A 25,871-nucleotide genomic window follows, 5' to 3' on the forward strand; every position below is an offset into this window, starting at 1 on the left:
AGGTTTTCAGCTTGGCTTCTGTATAGAATGGATAGGGGAATATTCTGATCCACACAGCCCTCTGGTGGAGTGGTACGATGTAAAGATCTGTGAATCTAGATCTTAAGATTTTCGAGAGAACCCTACTGTTTTTTCTGTCTGTGGGGCTAACTTTGCTTCAGAGGCTGCACCCATCCCCACACCAATGAAATGGCTGGTCAATCTGATGGTCTTGTGTCCCAGGTGATAAAGTCTATACCTATGCCCTCATTCCTATTTTTCTATCACCTGGTAATTAAAAAGTAAGTCAATTTGCTTGTCATACAGTAATAGGACTCACAGAAAAGCTGAAAAACTAGTACAAAGATTTTCCATATACCTGGAACCCAGATCCCCTAAATGTTAAATTTTACCACATTTTGCCCTCTCTCTGTAGACATTTATACATGTATGTATGTAAGCTACATACACAACTTAAAATTTTCTAGTTACATTAGAAAAGCAGGTAAAATTAATTGCAACATCTTATTTGCCCCAATATCTGTATGTTTTCATTTTAACATGTATTCGGTATAAAAATTAATGTATTTTTCACACCAGTTTTTGAAATCTGGCGTGTATTTTACACATACAGTATATCTCCATTAGTAGCCACACTTCAAGTGCTCAAGAGCCGTGCACAGTGACAGCTACCTAAAGAACAGCCCAGAGATAGTGATGATCTTTCAAGTTATGGGACTGGATGGTGAAAGAGAGCCCAGAACTGGGTCTTGGAGCACTGAAATGTTTAGAATTCAAGTGAAAGAAGAGGAGCTGACAAATTAGACAGTGAGGGACAGCCTAGTAGACTAGAAGGAAAGCAAGGCAAAGGTAGTGTCATGGGAGTCATAGAGGAAGAGACTGTCAACGGCATCAACTGATGCTGAGAAGTCCAGTGAGATGAAGACAGAGAAGCCATCACTGTAATTGGAAAGATGGAGTTGTTAGTCATCTTGGCAAAACAATCTCATTAGACGGGGGGGCTACTCTTTTGGAACTGAAGAGAGAATGGAAGGTGGAAAATGGATACTTCAAGTGTAGGCATCTCAAAGGCAAAAGTTTCAAGCTAATTTTTCTTTGACACTCTCCCCCACCCTCCTCTCTTCCTATATTCTGACTCTGAGGTCTGTACTAGATATTTGGGAGACATTCTCGAATCCTTTTCTTTCAAACCTTCTATGCTATTATTCACAAAGTCATCCCCATTTCACCTCCTAAATACTTATTATCTCTATTGCTCCGTCCCTATTTCCCCACTGTAGGCCCTTGCCACCTCTGATATTCTTACACCTAGCAATCATCACTGTAATTAGACCTCTAGGATTCACCCTCAAAATTCTTTTTGTAAAGTCTGGAAACACGCAGAAAGACTGGAGATCGAATGATGCTGCCTGACTGAATTTTTAAAACACAAATCTTGTATTTTTGCTATTCTCCTAGAAATCCTTGCATGGAACACCTTTAGTGTTTCTACTCTTGAGTTCCTTCTCTCACGATCCCAAATCAACACACACACAGACACACTGACACACACACAGAGTTCTGTTTCATGCTTGCATCTTCATGATCCCTCCTACCCACCTCTCCCCTTCTCCCCATAACTCATCCCCTGAAACAGGCAGCACGGCCGGCTCATTTTCACTAAATCTTGTTTAGATACCAACCTCAAGTAGCTTCATTCAGCATTTCCCATCCCCTCTATGCTACTTTCTCTAAAGCTAATTAAACTGTGCACCCGTTCTCCCTTTCCCAAATGCCCTGCCCTGGCATGTCAATAAAATTTAGTGCTGATTTAAGTCACTGTTCTCATCACATTCATCCATTCATCCTAGTTCTTTAAAGTATAAGTTTCTGTCACTGTCTCCAACTAAACCCTAAACTCTTAGAGGTCTGAGAGCTCGTCTCATTTCATTTGTATCCCAGTACCTGGCATGCCACTTGACATATCAATAGGTATTCAATCAAATGTGTTAACATGGAGAGCAAAGAGGCCGAGGAGAGCAAGGCTGTGAGAAGGGCGGCGCGTCTTTTCGGTTCGTCTCCAGCCCGCAGCGGATCACACAGGACTCTGGCGTCGAAGCGGACGCAAGGCCCGCATTTCTCCCGGTGGAGCTGCGCAGAGTCTGCAATGAGGGCAAGGCAGGAAACAAAAAGACAGTGCTCCCCACGGTGGAAGGCCGAAGGTGGGAACCTTAACAAAATCTCAGAGAGAACGAATGGCGAACCACCGCCCCCTCCTTACCTCCCGGGCCGGTGCTGCTCGCCACGTGATCACGGCCATTCACGTGATCTCGGCTCTGCGTGATCCGCCCCGCGTCACGTGACCTACACTGGCCACGTGACCACAGACTTCACCGGGTCCTAGGCGCCTGCTTTTCTCTCCGAGTTAATCTCGCGTCCTGGTCTGACCCCGGCCCTATGGAAGAGGACGATGAGGAAGCGCGAGCGCTGTTGGAAGGTGGCCCCAGTGAGGCTGGCAGAGGTGCTCCTGCCATCTCTCCTATCCCTGGAGCGCTGCCGGCCCTTTGCGACCCTCGTCGCCTGGCGCACCGGCTTTTGGTGCTGTTGCTGATGTGCTTCCTAGGCTTCGGTGAGGCATCTGGCCGGGTGGGGAGGGGCTGATGATCCCAAAGTTCTGATGTTGTGTGGTATCCCCGAAATCCGCACTGAGCTCAGAGCTGACACGCGGCCTCAGTGCAGCTTCCTAAACTTCTGAACTTCCTCCCCCACCCCTTCGCGACTCCATTCAAGTTTGCGGACGTTGCTAGCCCTTGGGCATCTAGGAGGTAGAGGTTAGGGGACTGAGCTGGGCGAGTTTTGTCCCACTCTTTTGCCCTTCAAGAAGTCCCCGAGGCTTGGCAGCTCGCCCCCTGGGGCCATAGATGTGAGGGAATCCCTATTTTGTCAAAGCTTTCGATACACTGTTAAGGAATTCAGAGAGCTTGAACTACCCACCCCTAAGTAATATTCCCTTTTTAAATGACTAATAGGGAGCAGAAAATATTAGTGGAAGGGAAATGGTCCGGGGTGTCAGTCCTGGAGCCGTTCATATAAACATTGAAAGTAAATGTAAACATTGAATAATATTTGCAACCTGAAACTTCTATATGGGTAGTATTAGCACTTACAAAATGTTTGCTCTTCCTTATTCTAGGCAGCTATTTTTGCTATGATAATCCTGCTGCCCTTCAGACTCAGGTTAAACGGGTAAGTTGGTTTTTCACTTTGCTTCTCTGGAGTGAGCTGTTGAAGCATCACCAAGTCTCAGATTGCCTAGTCTGAAACATTGTTCAGTGAATCATTTTAACATCTGTAGTAAAATCCATATGTAGTAAGGAATGTTCCTGAGTTGGAATGAGTGGCCACAAAGACTTTATAGCACTTCTGACTAGATACTGTTTTACACTTTAAATAATTAGGTCCTATTTCCACAAAATTGCCAAAAATTATTAGCAGATTTTTGTTTGCAGTTCACTTTCTAATTGCATAATCATCTGAATGACAAATGATTCGGTAGAATAGCTTTTTGTTTCTTAAATAAGTCTTTTTTATTCCTTCATTTTTATTTATTTATTTATTTTATTCCTTCATTTTTAAAATGTGGATGCCGACTGCAGAGGATTCTCCATGTCAGTATTTAGTTTGGTTTTGTAAAAATACATTTAATATTTATAGTTTCTTGTGTGTTTAGATAGTTTTTTTCCTTTTTAAGGTTTTTACCTTTGGACAGGAAGAAATAGATTGACCCTTCACATTCTAGAATGAAAGGGAAAGAAGGTAGGATTTAGTGGTGGGTGGGTAGAGATGGACTAAGATTATCTTTTTCCATGTTGGGGTAGGAGAGCACCAGTGTGTATAGTATAATGGGGGTAAGAATGTAGAAGATACAGGCAGATGCAGATGGAGATGGTCCTAGTAATGCGGGATCTAATTGATCCTGGACTCCCTGAAGCCTCTGAAAGGCATGTGGATCCATCAAGTTTCCAGGGATCCTAGGTGTGACCAGTTTTCTGGGGGAGGGGCCACAGCTGTCATGGGATTCATAAAGCAGTTAGTAACTACAAATGATTATGAAAATGCTTGTCCTACACAAAAAGAATGTTTTGATTTGTTGATAAACTTAACTGTTTGGGAAAAAAATAGTTTCATTTTCTTCCCATATAGGATATGCAGGTGAATACAACGAAATTCATGCTGCTGTATGCCTGGTATTCTTGGCCAAATGTAGTTTTGTGTTTTTTTGGTGGCTTTTTGATTGACCGAGTATTTGGAATACGGTAAGCTTGAAAAACATCTCACCTATGTGTAAAATATTACTAGAAAATCATAGAACTAGATTAAGGTATTTCTATAAAGAACTGACTAAAATTCTGTATTGACTATGATAATCTACATTAGTTTTTTTTTTTAAATGGTTTTTATATATTCCTGGAATTGGCTTTTGAAACTTGGTTGGTATTTCAGTTAAGGTTGGAACTAGTAAGTGCTACTCATGAAATATGGTAACTCAGTTATCTAAAAGTACAAATTATATTCTTATATAGGATCAGGCAAACCAGGGTCTGAATCCCATTGCTGCCACTTGCTCAGCTTCCTATCCTGAGCTGTTGCTAGCTTCCTGAGTTTTAGTTTCTTTATTGGTAAAGTATGGTGATAATTCCTGCCTTACAAGGTAGTTATGAGGACTGAGGAAGATGTATAGTATTTGTAACATATATAGTATTTGCCTCTCACAGTCCCTGTGAGATTTTCTCTTTCTACCCTTGGGCGTTGAACTTTTCGTGGCCACTTCTGTTAGATGCTGAGGAAGGTATAGCATTTTAAGCTTTGTCACTTTTCATCCTTATGGTTGTGTATATATTATTAATGGAAACTTCCTTGAGGGATGCAGAATATTTTCAGAAGGCAGAGGGAAAAATGATGAAGGATCTTCCAGCCATGTCCGATGGAAAAGGATTGAAGAAACTGAAAGTGTATAGACTTGGGGACTTAAATTTGAAGGGTTAAGTATTAAAGAGGAATTAAATTTATTTTGCTTAGTCTGAAGGGATGGAATTAGGGATGGAAACTTCAGGGGAACAGATTCTGCTTAGTATGATGAAGAATTTCCTTGATCAGTTTGATGAGGGGCCATGAATTGCCTTGGGACTACAGCAAGTTTTCTAGTGCTAGAGAACATTCAGTAGAATGTGGGAATGGCCATTTCACAAGGATATGGAGAGGGATTTGAGTTTCCTAAGGTTTACTCATAGAATCTTTAAGGACTCTTAAAATACTGGCGTTTTATTACTCTGGGGAAACAGACATTTGAAGTATAGAATGTGTGAGTAGGCAGATTCGTAATTGTATTAACTTGTATTTATCCTTTTAGTTACTGTGATAAGTGGAATAAGTCAGACAGAGAAAGACAAATAGCATATGACCTCACTGATATGTGGAATCTAAAAAAAAAAACAAAAACCAGCAAATGAATAAACAAAAACCAGAATCATACCTGTACAGAAAACAAACTGATGGTTGCCAGAAGGGAGGGCTTGGAGGGTTGGCCAAAATGGGTTAAAGGGAGTGGGAGATACAGGTTTCTAGTTATGGACTGAATAAATTGCATGAATAAAAGGCACAGCATAAGGAATATAGGTAATATTATTGTAATAGTGTTGTGTGATGACAGATACTATACTTCTGGTGAGCACATTATAATGTATAAACTTGTCAAATAACTGTGTTGTATACTTGAAAGTATTAAAATACCATATCAAGGGACGCCTGGGTGGCTCAGTTGGTTGGACGACTGCCTTCGGCTCAGGTCATGGTCCTGGAGTCCCGGGATCGAGTCCCGCATCGGACTCCCAGCTCCACGGGGAGTCTGCTTCTCTCTCTGACCTTCTCCTCGCTCATATTCTCTCTCACTCTCTCTCTCTCAAATAAACAAATAAAAAATCTTTAAAATACCATATCAACTATACTCAAAAAACCCAAAACCAAAAATCAATAAAGAGTTTTTAGTTACCAGGAATTATGACCAGTTAAAATTACTTAATCTTGGAATAAATTCTAAACTCTTAATAGTAATTTTATAAAGAATGCCCATGCAAGGGAGGGGCAAAGGGAGAGAGAGAAAATGTTAAGCAGACTCTTCACTGAGGGTGGAGCCTGATGCCTGACTGATGCCAGCCTGATGCCTGATGCCACACTGAGATCATGATGAGCTGAAACTAAGAGTTGGACACTTTACTGAGCCACCCAGGTGCCCCAAGAATGTTGATTTTTAAGTGGGAACCCTAGGAACTTCTTGAAGATTATTTAACAAGTTTTGTTTGTTTAAGAGATGATAATCGTTTAAGTTAAACATGCCATTACTGAAGTCTTGAATCCCCTTAGAAGTCAAGATTTCTCTAGATTAACATTTAGCCTGGGAAAGCTGCTGACTTTAGAGGCAGACCTGTATTTCATTTTTCTTTCCTTGGAGGGAATATAGGGGTCAAAGAAGACTGAAGAATTATTACTGAAGGGTTTTGGTGACATACTCTTAATTCATACTCTTTCTCTCTCTCTCTCTAACAGATGGGGCACCATTATTTTTAGCTGCTTTGTTTGCATTGGACAGGTGAGAGGGTACAAAACCTTCATTGATTATGTAACAGTGACTTTTGAATTCTTGTCTAATTCCACCAGCAAAAATGTATTTATTGAATGCCTGAATTAAGCAGAGTCCACAAATGCCTGTGTAGCATAATGTATAGTCCATTTTAAGCCTTGAGGTAGTTGAACATTAGTATTTAAATTTCACAGATTTACTAAGAGGGAATGTTAAAACTATTATAGAAGTGGTGATTCATTATAAGTTGCTTATTTCTCTTGAATACTTTTAAGTTTGGTTCTACATTTATATTCTACATTGTAGGTGATTTTTGCTCTGGGTGGAATATTTAATGCTTTTTGGCTGATGGAATTTGGAAGGTTTGTGTTTGGGTAAGTTATGAATAATTTCATTCATCCTAATATATTACTGTTTCACTGTTTACCTATCAATTTAATAAAGATTCACAAAAATATATTACTGTCTGTTGTGGAGAATTACCTCAAATCCTTGAAATCTAGCTATATATATATATATATACACAAGAATGTTTATTGTCTTACTTTTCCTTTAAAGTGAGCAACAATTTTGAGTGGTCATAGTTAACTCTGTTTGGGGTTTGAATATTAAATTGTTCTCCAGAAATGATATTTTTCCTGGGTGTTTTGTCTTTTGTTGTACTGAAGAGTGATTTAAACCTCATTTAGAAAAGTATAGACCAACCATTTCTAGGTTGGTGACTTATGGACATTTTGCTGTTTCTTGGTGGATAACGTGCAGGTCCTTTTGAACCCTGTTAAAGAGGCTTGAATGAGCAAAATAACCAATAGAACGATTATTCTTTATGAATTTCAATGTCTGTTCAGTAAGTTCATTCTGAGTCTAGCCTTGGGCTTCCTGCCCTGAGAGATGCAGATGACATCACTCATTTAAGCTTTCTTGTAAGTACTGGGGACATGTAGACATACATGATATAACCCCCAAAGTGCTCTAAGTGAAAGAGAAGAAAAAAAACTGTATATAAAAATATGAAAGGAACCCAGAGACAGAGATGTAGTCAGAAATGGCCTCATGGATGAAGTATGTCTTGACATCAGTCAGGGGTTTGGATTAGGAAAAGAGAATGGGAGTATTTTTGGATTAGGACAGAGTGAGAAGGACTCAGTGTTAGGATATGGAGGAGAATCTCCTAACTAAAGGCCTAGAGGGGGAGTGGTCTTACAAAACAAAAGTTATAAAACGAGAAGTTAAAACCCAGGAAATAGGAAAATTTGAAATATGGAAGGTATTGACCTGAAAAATGTGCCTTTTTGTCTTTCCACAAAGTATGATCCACTCTTCCCCCATGAACATTTTATATAGCATAGGTGGTGGTATAACCTAGACTCCTGTTATTACAGGTCATGCTTATTATTGCAACATACCACACTCCCCAAAACTTAGTGTTATAGAGCTGTTACAATGTGTTTGTGGATTTTGTGGGTCAGGAATTTGAACAGGGTACAGCATGGACAGCCTGTCTGTGCACCAGATGTCTAGAGCCTTGGCTCAAAATATTCATGGAAGGTTGAGTGCTGGAATAATCTGAAAGCTTGTTGACTCATGGGTCTCATTCTGGGATTGGGACAGCTTGAAGACTAGCTCTACTGGATGCATTTCCTAAATGCAGCCTCTCTCTATGGCTTGGCTTTCTCATAGCATGGTGTACTGAGGGTAGTTGGACTTCTTACAAGATGGCTAAAGGCTTCAAGTGTGAATGTTTGAATGAAAAGGCAGATGTCTGCTTTGATTACACAGCACCACTTCCACCATACTACATTAATTGAAACAGTCTCAAGCCCACTTAGATCCAGGGGTGGGGAATAGAGCCAACCTTTTGATAGGAGGGGTGTCTAAATTTTAAATTTGCATTGCTAACTGTGGTGTTTCTGTAAAAGCAGTAATTTTTCTTCCTTTTCTCATTTTTAGGATCGGTGGGGAGTCCTTAGCAGTTGCCCAGAATACATATGCTGTGAGTTGGTTTAAAGGCAAAGAATTAAACTTGGTGTTTGGACTCCAGCTTAGTATGGCTAGAATTGTAAGTATGACAAACCTAATGAAGCCAAACAGGAAGTAAGAGATTTAATCTTGTAATCATCTCTTACAAATAATGGGATGAAATAGGTTTTCGTTTGCCATATTAGGTCTTGATTTTTTATCTCTGTAGACTATAGTATAGCGTTTACCTTTAGTTTAAGGCATTTCTAACCTTATTGCACTTAGGAAACAGTCTAAAAATACTATTAGAGCATTCATTAGTTAAAAGGCGGGGGGGTGGGAGGTTGGGGTACCAGGTGGTGGGTATTATAGAGGGCACGGCTTGCATGGAGCACTGGGTGTGGTGAAAAAATAATGAATACTGTTTTTCTGAAAATAAATAAATAAATAATAATTTAAAAAAAAAATAAAAAGAAAAAAAAAATAAAAAGAATGTAAGCACTGGGAGGGATCCTACAGGTTTTGTCATCTAATTTCTTTGCCCATTTTTGGACTCCCTGGTATGCAAGGCTTCCGGACGAAACCTGCACATCTCTAGTGATTGGAAGCTCACTGTGTGATAGAGCAGCTCCTGTACTTCAGTCAACTTTGTAAAGTTTGGCCTCACACAGAGATAAAATCTGCCTCTGCAAGTTTTCTCATTGCTCCCACTTTTGCCCTCCAGTTAATATTTATTTCCTCTTTCATGCACTAGCACTTTGCTAATAAAGGCAACTTTTAAGTTCTCTGTCAGACATGCTCATTTCCTGTGGTTGTCTAAGCCACATAACATGGGTTTCAGCTCCGTGGTGCTGGTACTCCCCTCTGCCTGGGCTTACTGTAGCCACTCAGTACTTTCCCCGGCATGTGGAACCTGGAGATATTCATGGTGTTTCAGGTTTGGTCTGATAGTGGGTACCCAGGGAAACAACATTGTACTTTTATTAATGTAACTAACCTATGAAGTGTTTGGCCATCCCAGACCATGTTAGGTTTTTTTCCTTATAAACTTCTATGAGTAGAGGTTTTTTTAAAAAAATATTGCCTGCTGGGTGGCTCATGGGTTAAGCCCCTGCCTTTGGGTCAGGTCATGATGTCAGGGTCCTGGGATCAAACCCCGCATTGGGCTCTCTGCTTGACGAGGAGCCTTCCCCTCTCTCTCCCCACCTGCTTGTGATCTCTCTCTCTCTCTCTCTGTCAAATAAATAAATAAAATCTTTAAAAAAAAAAAACAACCCTTGCCATTGAAAAATGAAGGTTCCAAAGTCTAGCAAATGGCATGAAAATGGATGCACCATAGTCTTAGGGAAGAAATCCAGTACAAAAAGTTTTTAATGTACTATTTAATTATACATGTAATTTTCATAACATGTTGTGATTTTTATACATGTAGGTTCTTTCTAATTTTTCAACCATTGTAGATAGTGCTGTTGTGTGACACTATAAAACTTTTCTGCGTCTCTGATTGTTTCTTGAAGCTAGGTCGCTAGGAATGGGATTGAGTCAAGAGATTTTGTTAGGGTTTCTTAGGTTAGTAGTTTCATATTATCCTGTCAGTGATGTTTACATCCCCCATCTATGGGATATGAAAGGATCCTTTTTATTATAGCTTTGATAGTAGAGACTATTATTACTTAGAAAAATCATTTTTGAGTGGAAACACCTAAATATGACTTTAATTTCTAATTCATAGCTAGTGTGGTTTCTCATATTGTCTAAATTTTATCCACAAGTACTTCATTATGTATCTTGTGGAGGTCAAGATATGTCTGTGACAGCTTGTGAATTTCATTGTCTAATAACTTATCGAAGAAAGAAGTAAGATACAATCTTGGTGACATCATTGTGGCTACTGGTGGTCTTCAGATTCTTTTCTGTGTGGTCACAAATTAGCTCTCATCCATTGAGCTGCATTCTGAGGAGCCCTAAGTTTTTAGAAAGGAATCTCAGGGGCTTTGAGGATGCAGGGTGGAGGTTACTGGGGTGATGGAAGGACCTGAGGACGAGGTAGAGTAAGCCAGACCTCAAGCAGCCACCTCTTTAGCCAGGGCAGTTCAGCTTTGATCTGATTTCTGTGCTTAGGGTTTTTTTGAGAAGCATGGGACCGAAGGATTTCATTACAGAGCTGCTGGGGTAGATGGAATTTCAATGCTTTTGTGCTTCCCTTTTCCCTGTGCATATTCAGAATGATCATAGAGATTCTGGCTTTACCTCTTCATTTTCCTATAGGCTGAGCTGTGAGTTTGTCTGGTTTTGGACACTTGATCTGTTATGTTACCATTCTACCTTTAGGCAGTGCATTTTTCATTTTTTTATATCTTACTGGGGGTTGGAGTCCAGCACCCCTTTGATTTTCATTTGTAATTTGTTTCTTTTAAGCTCATTATTTCAAACTATATTTATTGAGGACTTGCTAAGCCATGTCGTGTTAGGGGTTTTAGGATTAAAGGATTTTTAAGGCAACATCCTTGTCTTTGAGAAGCTTTTATTTTCAGTGATATTGAGGAAAGTTTCCAGTAAGTCTCCATTTATACCTTATTGCTCATTTGAGTAATGCCATAGGCTAGCATTTTTTAAGTAACAGCTGTGTGAAATTTGCTACTGTGTTTGCTGTGAGAATATTGCTGAGGACATGTTCATTTCTCAGTCTTTAGTGTCTGACCTATCGATAATAGCATTTAGCGCAGTTGACATTCCCCCTACCTTGATTTCTTCTCTTCGGTTCCAGGACACTACAGTCTCATAGTTTCCCTCTTGTCTTTTTCTTTACTACTTGGCCTGTTTCGCTAGATCTATCTCAGTCTTCTGAACTTGTAAATGTGGGGGTGCCCTAGGGCATGGTTACTGGATATCTTCTCTTTTCTTTTCACACTTCCCATCTTTTGTGATCTTACCTAGTTTTGCAGTTTTAAATAACATGTCTTTGCTCCTGTATTTATATCACTTGTCCAGGCCTTTTCCCTGAATTCCTCCCCCTATAATGCAGCTTTCTACTTGACATTTCCATTTAGATGTCTAGTAGGCACATCACAGCTGACATGGCCAAAAGTCAGTTCTTGATTTTCTACCTATTACCCCACCAAACCAGCTTATGCTGCAGTTTTCTTATCATCAGTTATGGGCAACTCTTGATTTCCAGTTGCTTGGGCAAAACCTTAGGTTTACTGCCCCTCTCAACATGTATTTTCCATTAGCAGGTCCTATTAGCTTTACCATCAAAATATATCCATATTGTGACCACTTCTCACCATGCCCATTGCTAGCTACTCTAGACCAAGACCCATCATCGTTCTGGATTATTACAGTAGCCCCTTAATTTATGTCCTCACTTCTGCCTTCATTCCCACTTGTAGTCTCTTTTGACTATAGCAGCCAGAGCAAATCTATTAAAATGCATTGAATTCCTGCCACTTCTCTACTCAAAACCCTAGTGACTGCCTATCTTACATAGAATAAAAGCCAGGAGCCCATATTATTACCTATAGCCAGTCTTCCCACCATTTCCTCTTCAGGGATATCATCTCATGTTCTGTCTTCTTCATTTACACTGTTCCAGTCTCTGCCCTCCGTGCTGTTCCTTGAGCATGCTGCCATATGCGCTCTCAGGATCTGTGCACTGGCTGTTCGTTCAGCCTAAATGCTCTGTCCTTCCCCCAGATCACATGTGGCTAGTTTCCTTCAAGTTTTTACTCAAAGGCACAATCTCCCTTTATGTTCTCCTTCCCTGCTCCCCCCCTTATTTTTAAAAATACTTACCACAATTTAATATGCTACATGTTTTACCTCTTTTACTCCACTGAAATGTAAGCTTTATGAAAGCTGGAGGTTTTTCTGTTTTGTCCTTTGTTATATTCCCAGTACCTGGAACAGTGATGGGTTCAATCAGGGCTCAATAATTGCTGAATGAACGAGCAAATGAGGATATTATCTTCTATAACTTTTATTGTCTTTTTATGGATAGGATCAATTTTTTTTGAGATGAAACTATAAGCAAAGGCTGTGCTTTTTCTGAGTGGAAGTTTATTTTATTCTTAGGTACCCTGTGAATTTTGTCACTTATTGTTTCATTTTTGCTTTTGCTGCTAGAAAATTCTAAATGTACTGTGCTGTTTTCGGTACTAGCATTTTCTACATTTTAGCATTTTTTTGTGTGTAGTAATCTTATCTGTGGGTTTATCTTAGTTTGTTAGTTTTTTCCTAGTCATGTTTTTTTAAAAAATGTATCTCTTGTTTAATCTGGATCCTGTTTGACCTGTTTCTCTTAGCCACCTCATATCCTTTATTGAACAAGGCAGAGTATATGTAAATGAAATGTTTTTTCTTTCTCTTTCAGGGAAGTACAGTAAACATGAATCTCATGGGATGGCTGTATTCTAAGGTTGAAGCTTCATTGGGTTCTGCTGGTCACACAACCCTTGGGGTCACACTTATGATTGGTTAGTGGATCCTGTTGTCCCTTGTTTTATCTTTTCTGAAAATATGTCATAGGAACTATGTGGCAGAGCAGGAAGAACACTGGAATTGGGATTAGACCACTTTGGTTATAGTTTTGCCTGAATAGTTCACGAGTTCTTGGACCTAACTAGAAATAGTGAATCATTCACGCAGTTTGTGTTACTATTTCCATTTTCTTAAAATGGAGGATTTTATCCCATCTTGTCTACTCCAGCGTTGTCATGGTGAGCAAATAAGAGAGTGTATTTGAAAACTCTGAAAACTGACTTTATACATGTAAGGTGTTACTAGTCTGTAGCAGAGAGATAATTATTTCCTTTTGATCAAGGTTCAGTTACAGTACTATGGAGCTAAGATTTTAGAGAAGTTAGAAGGGATATACTGTTGTGGGAAATCCACTAAATTGAGAGTCAGGAGTCTGGGTTCTAGTCCTAGCTGTAACTAGTTCTGTCATCTTGGACAAGGAAGTTAACCTCTGTGTCTCAGTTTTCTTTTTCGTAAAATTTCAGGTGTTTGACTAAAAGTGTATAGGTCCCTTCTGGCCCTAAGTTCTGTTAGATAAGACTTGGTTGTGATGGTTGCTGGGTGGATCACTAAGAAACATACGAGGCCTTCTGGAATTCCCTGTGCTTTTCTATGAGCAGTGGATTTTTGTAACTGTGCCCCATAATGGGTAAGAGGGTCAGTTGCAGAGCCCTACAAAGACCCGTGGATGGTGAGGTGAACATTCTGTGCCATCTTTTATTCCTTATAATACCTTGGTATAGCTTGGTAGAAAGCATGCAGTGGAGAGGAAATCTTGAACAGGCAACCTGAATCTAGAGGCTTCTCCTTTCCTTCCTGCCCTCTCAGATCCCTTGCTTTATTTAAAACCTCTTGTTCTTAACTCTCAGATGCTCTTTAGTATTCCTTCCAGTCTTCTCCACACTGGAAAATTTGAGAATTTTAAAGAATTTTAGCACCAGAAAAGATCTGTGCCATCAAGTCAGAGCCTCTGATTTTACAAATGGAGAAGTTGAAGCCCTGAGAGATTAAGTTCTGTGTTCACTATCATTCAGTTTGTGGCAGAAGTAGAACCCGTATCTCCTGACTTTTATTTTAGCAACTTTCAGCTAGACCGCATTATGAAATTCTTTTAAAGATCTTGAGAAGTATAAACTTTATTTACTCTTTATCCTGATTTGCTTTAATGATATCAGATCAGCATTAGTGAGTAATTAGTGAGCTGATTACACAAAGGAAGGAGAGCCTGGCTAGCTGTGCTGTGGGAGGGTGGGACCCTATGGGTTGCCCAAGGGTAGGAGCAAGGGTTACAGACTTTGGGAAGGAATCAAGAGGAAGATACGATGATCACAGAATCAGACTTTGCTTTCATAGTTTTTTTCCCTTTGGCATCTGTCAATAATCAGTGCTTAGACTTAGTTAAGAAATTAGTACAGATTTGCTAGCTGTCATCCACTTTCTTAAAGTCTTATTCTGCATTGCAAGACTAGCCTAGCATGTTCTAGTCTTTTCCCTCTAGTCTACAAACTTCTACTAGGAAATAATATAATAAGAGTGACTTTTGTTTGTTGAGTACTTATCACATGCTGTTTCTTTCCTTCTGTCCTGATTTAGTAATTGTAGGATTTTCTTCAGTGTGTCTAAATGCCATCCGTTTCATTTGCTAAGTATTCTGTTGTTATTCTAAGGTACTACATCTTGGGAACCTTCAGTCGCTCTCTTTTAAAAATCTCTCTCTCTTTCTCTCTTTTTTTATTGTAGGGGGTATAACATGTATCCTTTCACTAATCTGTGCCTTGGTTCTCGCTTACTTGGATCAGAGAGCGGAGAGAATCCTTCATAAAGCACAAGGAAAAACAGGTAGGTCTAAATGCAGGAAAAGGGGGGCTTTGGGGAATTGCAGACCTTTGAAGATAATTTATAACGAGGTAAGTTCCTAATGTAGTGTTATAAGTCCAGTGAGGCTTAATGCATGTTTTACTTTCTTAATGCATGTTTTACTTTCCTACTTATCTAAATTTTGGGGTACTTTTTTTTCCCCTTAAGTGCTTTTGGCAGAATTTGCATTCTTTTTTTTTTTTTTTAAAGATTTTATTTATTTATTTGTCAGAGAGAGAGAGAGGGAGAGAGAGCGAGCGAGCACAGGCAGACAGAGTGGCTGGCTGAGGCAGAGGGAGAAGCAGGCTCCCCGCCAAGGAAGGAGCCCGATGTGGGACTCGATCCCAGGACGCTGGGATCATGACCTGAGCCGAAGGCAGCTGCTTAACCAACTGAGCCACCCAGGCATCCCAGAATTTGCATTCTTGATTGCACTTTGTGTATTTGCAAAATGATGAGTGTTCCTGGAAGACAGCAGGAGAGTAGACACTAATATTAGATTTTGTTTTTTCTAATGTCTTTTTAAGTTTTCCCATAAGCTATGTTCCAATAATTTACTGAGAAAAGTATTTTATAAACTGGATGGCAAAGGTTAATCACACGATAAAAACAATATTGACCTAGTTATGCAAAATTATGCTGATAGTTTCTTCCTTTTCTTTTCAAGGTGAAGTTATTAAGTTAACTGATGTGAAGGACTTCTCCTTACCTCTCTGGCTGATATTTATCATCTGTGTCTGTTATTATGTGGCAGTGTTCCCTTTTATCGGACTTGGGAAGTGAGTATTAAGTAGCATTGCATTTTTGTTGGCTAAATTATAATGAGAATTTAATCACATAAATACAATTTTGTTAGTTATAAATCTTGATTTTTTGGTTATAGTTTATATTTACATAGGAATTATTTTATATCCTGATTTTCTTATCTTAAGGTTTAATATTTGGCATAATAACTTTCATTATTTTTTTGATGAAATACTTAATAGTTTTTGATGCCTAATGTAGATTTATTTTAATGCTTTGTAACAGATGAGTATTTTTTTTTTTTTTCCTCTTTATTCTTTTGTTTGGAAGCTTATTCTTGAGAATGGAAACAGTGCTTTGGCTCATTATGCCTGGGCACATTTCCATTTGCTAGGACTATAATTATGCCGGGGTTCAAAAACAAATTTTTTTTTGTGTTACCACTTACCTCTTCCTTTCCGCTGGCAGCTATTCGAACAGAGCATTGTGTGAGTTTGTTTATAGGGGTATGTCTTTATAATCGGAACCTTTAAATTCAGACTGTTTTCAATAATTTGAAACTCTGTTTTGCAAAGAACCTGTCGAGTCCCACTTTAAGGAAAAGAAACACTCTTAATTTTATGTTGTAATAATTCATTTGGTTCTCTGAAAAGTTATGCATACTGTTTGGTGCTTATTTAAAATGAAAAAAGTCAGGGTGCCTGGGTGGCTCAGTCGGTTAAGCATCTGCCTTCAGTGCAAGTCATGATCCCAGGGTCCTGGGATCGAGCCCTACATTGGGCTCCCTGCTCAGTGGGAGCCTGCTTCTCCTTTCCCTCCATACTTCCCATCCACTTGTGCTCTCTGTGTCCCTCTCTATCTCTCTTTCTCAAATAAATAAAATGTTTTAAGAAAGAATAATAAAATGAAAAAAAAATCCACATAGGCGTATTTTATTTAGCTAGTGAAATATTTATGTAAACCCTAAAGTTTTAGTGCCAGTTGCTTAAAGATGAATGTTATATAAGGTGGGAAAACAGTATTAAGAAGAAAAAGTTGACTAAACTTAGAGTTACTTTTATTTAGTTTTATTTTGCCTTTAATTATTAAAAACAGAGTAGTTCTCTAAAGTGCTTATTTCTCTCTCTCTGTATTTTAGAGTTTTCTTTACAGAAAAATTTGGATTTTCTTCCCAGGCAGCAAGTGCTATTAACAGGTATTTCATTAATTCTCTTGAGTGCTTATTGTGTGCATAGTGTGCATCTTTAATTATAAGCAAATGTTCTAGGAGGCAAGACATGTGACTTAACATCTGTAATGTGAAACCAAGAGCATATGGCCACTCGATTCTGAGAGACCATCTATGCATTAATGGAAAAATCGAAGAAATCTTGGACCACTCTTTAATATTTAAATTTCTGTTTACTGATGACAATTTTAGAAGAATAGCTTAATTAAACTTGCTAGGATTTGCTTTGCCTAATGGTTTTAGGAAATTTTTGGATTTTTTTTTTTTTTGGTAGCTGTGATACATTTCATTAAATATCTTTTGATTCTCTGGGCAGTATTGTATATGTCATATCAGCTCCCATGTCCCCAATATTTGGGCTCCTGGTGGATAAAACAGGAAAGAACATCATCTGGGTTCTGTGTGCCGTGGTGACAACTCTCGCTGCCCACATCATGCTGGCCTTCACGTTGTGGAACCCTTGGATTGCTATGGTAATGTCACTGCGGATGCTCACAGGGCTTCGGGGAGGACTCTGTCAAGTTTACGTCAGGAGCCACACTCCGCTCCTCTGAAAGCAGAGCTTGTGACAGTAGGAAGAACAATGCTGTGATTGCAGTCTCTACAAAATAACTATTTTTAAAGTAAATAAATGTTAATTATTAATGAGTAAGATATTTTAAATTTTATTTGGCTTATTTAACACAGTAATCTCAATGCTGAAATAGAACTTGAAATAAAGTAGTCTTTTAAAAGCCAAATTGCTTACCAGTTCCATTTATTTTCCTGTATTTCTTTAAAAAAATTCTTCCATCATAGGTGGTGCGCAAAAAAAAAAAGTCTGTCAGCCCAGGGTTCATGATTTTGCATTCTTTTGTCTTTGACCTTTAGGCGGTTAAAAAGTGATAATGAATTCATCATCAGGTTTTTGTTACTGTCCTTTAGAATATCAATTTAAAGACCACAGGCTCAAGTTCTTACCTATTAATAAAAGAATATTTTGGGTATATATGTTTGTGGTACACTTAGTAAAATTTCTGTAAAACAGATTCCTGGAGGTATAAATGCTGTAGCAGAGGCTTTGCATATTTAACATGTTGATAGACATTGTGAAACTTCTTCTCTAAGAAGTTCTTACCGATTTATAGTTTTACCAATAATATACGAATGTGTGTGTGTTTTTAGTATTCTAGCTATGGTGGGCATTGGCCCAATTTCAATCATTGCCAGTATGATAGGTGTAGATGATCTTATTTAAACTTAAATCACAAGGTTTCTTTTTTAACTAAAGAAAAAGTCAGCATTAGGTGATAGTTTTCTGCCTTGCCCTCCGGTTAGGTGTTGATGATCTGAAGTAAGATAATGGACTGTTGGTGTGATGTTGCCTTGATTGCTTAATTTGTGGTTAATAAATACTGGAAAATTACCTTGCCTGAAACAGTGGTAGTAACTTTTTGCAAATTAGCTTTATTTTCTTGCTGAGTCCTTGATTGTACCCTGGGACCAGTAAGTTATGTGTGCATATAGTATAAAATGGTGAAGATAGTGTCTTTTGTCACTAGAGGGATACTGTTAGTGTCTAGACTTCTTTCTATCAAATGAATTTTAGCAAAATTGCAATAAAATTTGCATGAATGTTCATATATTTGCTGTTATGTCACTCTGGCTAATCTGCATCAAAGGAAAAATCACCTTTTGGTTAATGTTAAAAGACTTTTACATTTTTCTGTGTCACTTTCTGCAGTGTCTCCTGGGACTCTCTTATTCGTTGCTTGCTTGTGCATTGTGGCCGATGGTGGCATTTGTAGTTCCTGAACACCAGCTGGGAACTGCATATGGCTTGTAAGTGTTTACACCATAATGTCTCTCTGCTATAGCAATTTAATTATCATATGAAACTCCAGGTCTCCTGAACCTAGTCATCATCGTGCTTCTGGGACAGCTCTGAACCTAGAAACCACCAGAAAAGTCAGTTAACCTACTTGTGATATTATTGTGGCAACAGAAATGCCCCAGTCTTCCAGCAAGAGAGTTGGTATTAAGCTAACCCAGAAGTTATTTCTGACATTGCCATTGACTGCCTTTTTATCTGAGGGTTTCTTAGTGAGAAGTTTGAGTTCTGGTGTCTGACCCAAAGGGCAAAAGGGGGAAACTGCACCCATGGTTGGTATTCACTTAGCTCTTAACTTTCAGTCAGCAGGAAAATGTTGAGCTTATATTGCATTTAATAAGACAGGCTCCCTTACCTCTGAGCATAACATCTAGTAGCAGAAATAGTCATGGGATGAAAATACCTGATCAGGTCGTCCCTAGGTAAAAACACCTCTTAACACTAATAGTATGTCATTTATAGATACTAATATTAAAAGTGAGTTGTTACGGTGTGTATGAAGATGTGTCTTTATATTTCTTGAATTGTAGCATGCAGTCCATTCAGAATCTTGGGCTGGCAATCATTTCCATCATTGCTGGCATGATATTGGATACTCGGGGATATTTGTTTTTAGAAGTTTTCTTCATTGCCTGTGTTTCTTGTAAGTATGTGATATGGCAACATTTAGTTTCTTTTAATGGATAACAATGTTTTCATTTATACTTCTGGGTTTTTGTTGTTATTATTCTCTTTTTCCCTCTTTTAAACCAAATCACTAAGATGTATCTCCCAGATTGCCCGTTTCTTAGTCTGTGCATCAGAGTTTCCCAGCTGGTGGCTTTCTGGTTCTGTGAAGATTCACAGGCATTTTTTTAAGGAGATTCTTATTTTTAAAAGTAGTAGTAGAGTCTGTTTCATATTCTATTTTAGATATTTATGGTTTTTAGAAAACATTATCCTCTTGAAAGTGAAACCATTTTAAAGAGTGGTGAGTTTGTCTCTGGTGTGAGTGTGTGGACATTGATACGATTCAGGTGTGAGTGCTCATGGTTTATCCATAAGGCAACTTTAAGTTGCTTTTATTCTTGGCCCTGTTACTTAACGTTTACCTGTAATGATTTATTGGTTAAAAATAGGAAGTATAAGGAAACTGTTGAAAACTACAAAAATAAATTAACATTTTTCCTGTGGTAGGCTTCACCATACAGATAGTTGTGTTCATCTTATAAATTTTTATAAACATATCAAGTTGTCTTTTATGCTTTAACATGTGTTTAAAATGGCAAACCCCAGCAATGATTTTATCATTTACATTTACATTGATAAAAGACAGTTTATACTTGAAATGTGGTTTATGATGTGCCTGAATGCATTTTATTATCCCGTAATTTTAGAAGTGAGCACATCAAATTTTAAAAATACGTTATTTGTTTTTAAAAAGTGAGTCATGTAGAATTCAAAATACTTAGGTCGTGGAAGTGTTTATGTCTGTTTGATGCTGCGATGTGTGGTTTAATTTCAATCCACAACTCTCTATATATTTGGTTCTTAAACCAAATGCCATGCCATTTAAAAATGTTTTTGTTGCCATATTAACCTAAAGTAAATTTAGTGTGCCTTACTTGTTATGGTAAAAAGACAAGCCATGACTTTCTGAGGTTTCTACTGGCTCTGGGCTTTCTGGGCTTCTGGGAGTCAGATGACCACATTCTAACACTTGGTTAAATTGTAAAATGGATGTGGTGTTTTCAGACTTAAAATCCTCAAAGGATTGTTTCTGTTCGGTTCTTTGTAAAAAGATAAACAGTCAGGGGGCTGGCAGGAGTTTTTGGAAGTACCAGGAAAACTAACACTTAAACTGGAGAGTAAATAGCAGCAGGGGTGATCTCTGGGTGGATCAGCTCCCTCCCTTCTCTCAGCTGCTTTTTTTCTGGTCCTGCTATCCCTGGGCTCATGTAGCCCACAGGGAAAAAATGGTGTGTAAATAATTTTTAGTACTTTTTGGAATATAATGGGAATAGTGTTTTTATTTTTAAATGCCAATCAGTGAAGATTTATCTGAGTTACTTTGTAATTATGATTACATAGGAATTGTTGGGAAGAGGTACATGTTTTTTAAGGACGCTGTGATTTTTTCACTTGCAGTGTCACTTTTATCTGTGGTCTTACTCTATGTGGTGAATCGTGCCCGAGGTAAGTAGAATTCAGACATTTTCTTCTTAAACCATAGTGGATCATCTTGTAGGGTCCCTGGATTGTCTGCGTGCCTCTTCAGAGGCCAGTGCTTTAGTTCATGTAATAATGACAATCTGTTCATATGTTCATGGAAACACATTTCATTATGTAACATATAACTATGCATTTTGGAACTTCAGACTTATTAAATCATTGTCATATTCTTTCTGGCTAGTTCAATTTAAGTTTTGTAATAGAAAATTTTAGATGTTCTTTTTATGTTAGCATAAGGAGGTATGGCAGTTTTAAAATAACCTAAAGCCATTACTGTGTTACTGTCTCATATTTAAAAAAATTAGTAAGTGGAAGTGGGGGGGTGGGTAGAGGGGCTGGGAGGGATGGGGTCGCTGGGCTATGGACACAGGGGAGGGTATGTGCTGTGGTGAGTGCTGTGAATTACGTTAAGACTGATGATTCACAGACCTGTACCCCTGAAGCAAATAATATATTTTATGTTAATAAAAAAATAAGCAAATTTATAGTTATAGTTTGTATTTTAAGGTTGAAAGTGTTTGATACAGAATGAGGTGTTACAGATTTTTTTCTTTTGCTAGTATTTTTAAAATGCATTTGTACTTCTTTCTTTCTTCTGTACAAGATTTTGATGTTAACTCTTATTAATTTTTCTAACAAGGTTGCCCCTAAAGGTTGTTAGGTACTTAGTAAAATGTGTATACCTGCTGTTTAAATGATTTTAGGTCATTTCCTTTCATTTCTCTTAATTTCCACTATTTACTGATTATTAATACAATGCCCGAGTTAACAAGATGTAAAGAAGTATGTAGATCCAAACTTTAAAAAAAATGCTCAAATTAAGAAGTGGTTATTTTAGAGAGGAGAAGGGAATTTGGGTAAATTGGAAGGGGAGGTGAACCATGAGAGACTATGGACTCTGAAAAACAATCTGAGGGGTTTGAAGTGGCGGGGGGGTGGGAGGTTGGGGTACCAGGTGGTGGGTATTATAGAGGGCACGGCTTGCATGGAGCACTGGGTGTGGTGAAAAAATAATGAATACTGTTTTTCTGAAAATAAATAAATTGGAAAAAAAAATGAAAAAAAATCAGCTTAAAAAAAAAAAGAAGTGGTTATTTGTATTTGTATCATATAAAGATTCTTTTTTAAAAATTTTTTAAAAGATTTTATTTATTTATTTGACACACAGAGAAATCATTAAGTAGGCAGAGGGGCAGGCAGAGAGAGAGGGGGACGCAGGCTCTCCGCCGAGCAGAGAGCCTGATGTGGGACTCTATCCCAGGACTCTGAGATCATGGCCTGAGTCAAAGGCTTAACTCACTGAGCCACCCAGGCGCCCTCATATAAAGATTCTTAAAAAACATTTTTTCCCTTGGGAAGGCCCCAGGAGATAAACCATTTCTTTGTCATCTCCCATTGCCTTTTCTGTTACTTTAAGGTATACCAATGCATGTGTGTGTTTGTATGTGTGTGTGTGTGTATGTGTGGTGTGTGAATTTTATTTTTAATAGTTGTGTAGAAAAAGTTCTATGCTTATTTGTATTTTAGGGGGGAACCTAAATTATTCTGCAAGACAAAGGGAAGAAATAAAACTTTCTCATGCTGAGTAAGTACTGAAAGAGAAAAGTTCTCTCCTTTTGCAAATCTGAAACATTAGCATTTTATTTCCAAGTATTAGGTTTGGGCTTTTTTTTGTTTTTTAAAGATTTTATTTATTTATTTGACAGGCAGAGATCACAAGTAGGCAGAGAGGCAGGCAGAGAGAGAGGAGGAAGCAGGCTTGCAGAGAGCAGAGAGCTGGATGCGGGGCTCAGTCCCAGAACCCTGGGATCATGACCTGAGCCAAAGGCAAAGGCTTTAACCCACTGAGCCACCCAGGCACTCCGAGGTTTGGGCTTTTAAGAAACTAGTCTTCTTGAGATTCGAGAGCTGATGATTATCTGGGAACTACTACAAAATTCTTGTTTGTAGAAAATTTAAATAGGGTAGATATCAAAGGTTAAAGTGAAGGGGGAAAAGTAACTGGGTTTTAAATTGCTTTCTGAGAGAAAGGGAGACCTGCTGTATTTGTAATTTATTAGAGGAAAGGTCTTTGTCCTAAACTTGTGTTCTGGGCTTAACTATTTGAGATAACTTTTCATCTTCTCCCAGTACTAATAATCTGTTCTTTGACTCGGAACAAATTAAGTATCTAGTGTGGCATTAAGTTAAACTTATTTTTTCAATGAGTGCTAAAGTGTAATAGTGATTCTATTTCCTGTTACTATAATTTCTGATTTTTCAGATATTCAGTTTTTTATGACTTAAAACATTTATTTGTAAACATATACTATGTAACTATAAGTTTTGTGAATTTTATTTAGGTTAAAATCTTGTAGAACAAAGGATTTTTTGGGAGGTGATTCTTGGCCATTTCAAATTTCCTTTTAACATAGTAATTCTAGAAATACCTCTTGAGAAGATAATCAGAAATGTTACAGGTTTTTAGTATCTTTATGACAGTCTTGTTTGTTATGTCAAAAAATTGGAAACAATGTGAATGTCCCAAAGTAGGGAAGTGGTTAAATAGATGATGACGCATCCATATAATATATTGTTACAACCATGTTTGAGGATTTTAAAAGTCAGAAGTAATTCCCTCCCTGCACCAAATCAGAGTTGCTTACCATGCTACATGTTAAGTAGACAAAAGATTAAAATGCAAATGTAATATTCTAATTTTGATTAGGAAAAAGTATGCAGGCACATGTATTTCTTATTTATGTACTTGTATATAATAGGAGAAATACTGAAAGAAAAAAACCCAAATACTAACAATTCTATTTGAATGGTAAGGTTACAGGCATACTTTTTCCTTTTGTTTTTCTGTATTTTCCAGGTTTTCTATGTTGATCTTAATGTTACTTTTATAATCAAGAGGATTTAAAGAGTTTATTCAGCAAAGTGTGCAACCTTTAACATTTGGCAGTATGTGTTTTGTAATGCTAATGGTTTTTATTTTGTACACCAGATGAGGATGCTGTTTCCCCCCTTCTGATAATTTACTGCATTGTGTTTTGCAGATGAGAAACTGAATGACTGTGTCATGAGGAGCTGCACACATCATTGGTCTGAAAACCTCACTCTTTTTTTTTTTTTAAATCTAGAGTTTAATCAGGAATAATAATGGTCTGGAAATTTATATTTATATTTCAAAAGCACCTATTTCAAAGTATGTTTGTGAGGATATCTTAGCTTGTGTCTTATGTACTGTTTATTGCTAATGAATTCCACTTTAGACTAGGCTAGTTAACAGTAAAGTTTAGAAAGTTCCTCTGGAATATGCAGGTGAACTTTGGTAAGGATAGTAAATAATGGAAAACTTGGATCTGGCATTGAGATAATTTTTAGAAGATGTTTCTTAAGGATATGGCTTTTTTTTTTTTTTAATCTTAAAAAAAAGCTTTTGAGAGGGTAGAAGGGATATTTTATACAGAATAAACAATGTCATTTTAATAGGCATTCCATGTTTCTGTAGGAAATATTTGAAAGATATCTTTTATGCAGTCCCTTCATTTTTACAAATAGCAGATTGTATTCTGCTATCTTTAGTTATAAGAGGTTGCTGAGCAGTGACCCTCTTGATCTTCTTTATCTCTCCATTACTGAGGACACTGATCACTTAGGGATGTAATTTTATGGTACAAACTTTCTGTACAGTTTTTTCTTATAGTCTAATTAATTACTAAAAAGTGTCCCTTAAATTATGATAGTTGCATATCTACATGAATAAAAACACTGCAAAAAGGAGTACTTGTCTTCTAAAACTTTATTTTAAAAAATATTAAAATACTGATTTTAAGTCTTATTTATTTGGAAGACTATTTCTGTAAGATAATCAACGTCAGAGTAAAGAAAATTTGTCTTTGAAAATCAATGGAGTACTTTTTTCTCCAGAGTAGAACCTAAGTAACATGTATGATTTCCAAGTTAAATAAAATACAAGTGTAAAATTTCTTTTGACAAACTTAAAAACTTTTTAATTGACTTAGTTTTAGCATATTATATATTAAAGTCAAAGAATTTTTCATGTGTTTTGCTCTCCAGGAGTATCCAGGTATTTTAGACAACTGTTAAACTGTCATATTTAGCTAGTTGTATTGTTCAAAATAGGACATAACATTGTATGCTTGAAAGTTCTGGAACAGATTGAAAGTACATTCCTTGTTCAGGTCAAGTTTATTTACATCCATTTTTCTGATTTACAGTTTTATTGTGTCACTATTCAGTTGTTTGTTCTTTTGGCTTTGACTGTCATGTGACTGTTGTAGCCCAGATTATTGAACGTTGGTTTTACCAGCTGGTGAGAGTGGAAGAAGCCAGTTGCTACTGCTGCTGGAGGACTTGTGTGGTCTGGCCCCTGCCTTACTCTTTCCATCGCCTCTGTGCCTCAGCCATAATGAGCTGCTTCATTACATTCTTTCAGATGGGTCCTCTTCCTTGCCTTTTCAGGGGCTTTGTCCTTGCTGTTCCCTTTGCCTAGAATATTTCATCCAGGATTCTCTACAACCTGGTTTTACCTGATTTACAACAGAAACCTTAGCCCCAGCTCAGACGTATTTTTCCCAGGGAAACTCTTCCAGACCTTCAGGCTATATCAAATTCTTCTAAAATTTTTGTGATTTTTGAAAAGCCCCATATTTTTCCTTCTTTGTTGACCTCAGCTTATAATGAAGAATTTGTGATAGTGTGGGTGGGGGCGTCTCTCTCTTCCTTTAGATTGTAAGCTCCATGAGGGCAGGGACCGTGTCTAATATGTTCATTATGATTGTGTTGATAGTTCCTAGCGAAAGTAGGCACAAAATAAATATTTTTTTGAATGATATATAAATAAAAAGAATAAAATGAAA

The 25,871-nt window shown here is 37.7% G+C and overlaps 1 protein-coding gene across 2 annotated transcripts; it reads left to right on the forward strand.

The window, feature by feature from the left end:
* Window positions 1–2,354: 2,354 nt before the first annotated feature.
* Window positions 2,355–25,871, forward strand: MFSD1 (major facilitator superfamily domain containing 1). 2 transcript variants are annotated; one of them, XM_044251690.1, is made up of 16 exons: window positions 2,355–2,608; window positions 3,173–3,225; window positions 4,183–4,295; window positions 6,583–6,625; window positions 6,923–6,990; window positions 8,567–8,675; window positions 12,948–13,050; window positions 14,834–14,932; window positions 15,618–15,729; window positions 16,833–16,889; window positions 17,239–17,395; window positions 18,646–18,743; window positions 19,323–19,435; window positions 20,920–20,967; window positions 22,531–22,588; window positions 24,045–25,871. In XM_044251690.1, exons 1-16 carry the CDS (start codon window positions 2,437–2,439, stop codon window positions 24,046–24,048), a joined length of 1,407 nt encoding a protein of 468 aa, XP_044107625.1. In that variant the 5' UTR covers window positions 2,355–2,436; the 3' UTR covers window positions 24,049–25,871. The 2 variants fall into 2 exon arrangements, with proteins under 2 accessions (XP_044107625.1, XP_044107626.1); XM_044251691.1 differs by lacking the exon at window positions 24,045–25,871 and having other exon boundaries at window positions 22,531–22,592.

The sequence above is a fragment of the Neovison vison genome, chromosome 6 (genome assembly GCF_020171115.1).
Source record: "Neovison vison isolate M4711 chromosome 6, ASM_NN_V1, whole genome shotgun sequence".
Classification (NCBI taxonomy): Eukaryota; Metazoa; Chordata; class Mammalia; order Carnivora; family Mustelidae; genus Neogale; species Neogale vison.

Coding starts and splice junctions, on each gene's coding strand:
- MFSD1 (XM_044251690.1), top strand. CDS start 2,437: ATGGAAGAGGACGATGAGGAAGCGCGAGCGCTGTTGGAAGGTGGCCCC. Junction 6,626..6,922: donor GCTTTGTTTGCATTGGACAG/GTGAGAGGGTAC, acceptor TCTACATTGTAG/GTGATTTTTGCTCTGGGTGG. Junction 14,933..15,617: donor TAAAGCACAAGGAAAAACAG/GTAGGTCTAAAT, acceptor TTTCTTTTCAAG/GTGAAGTTATTAAGTTAACT.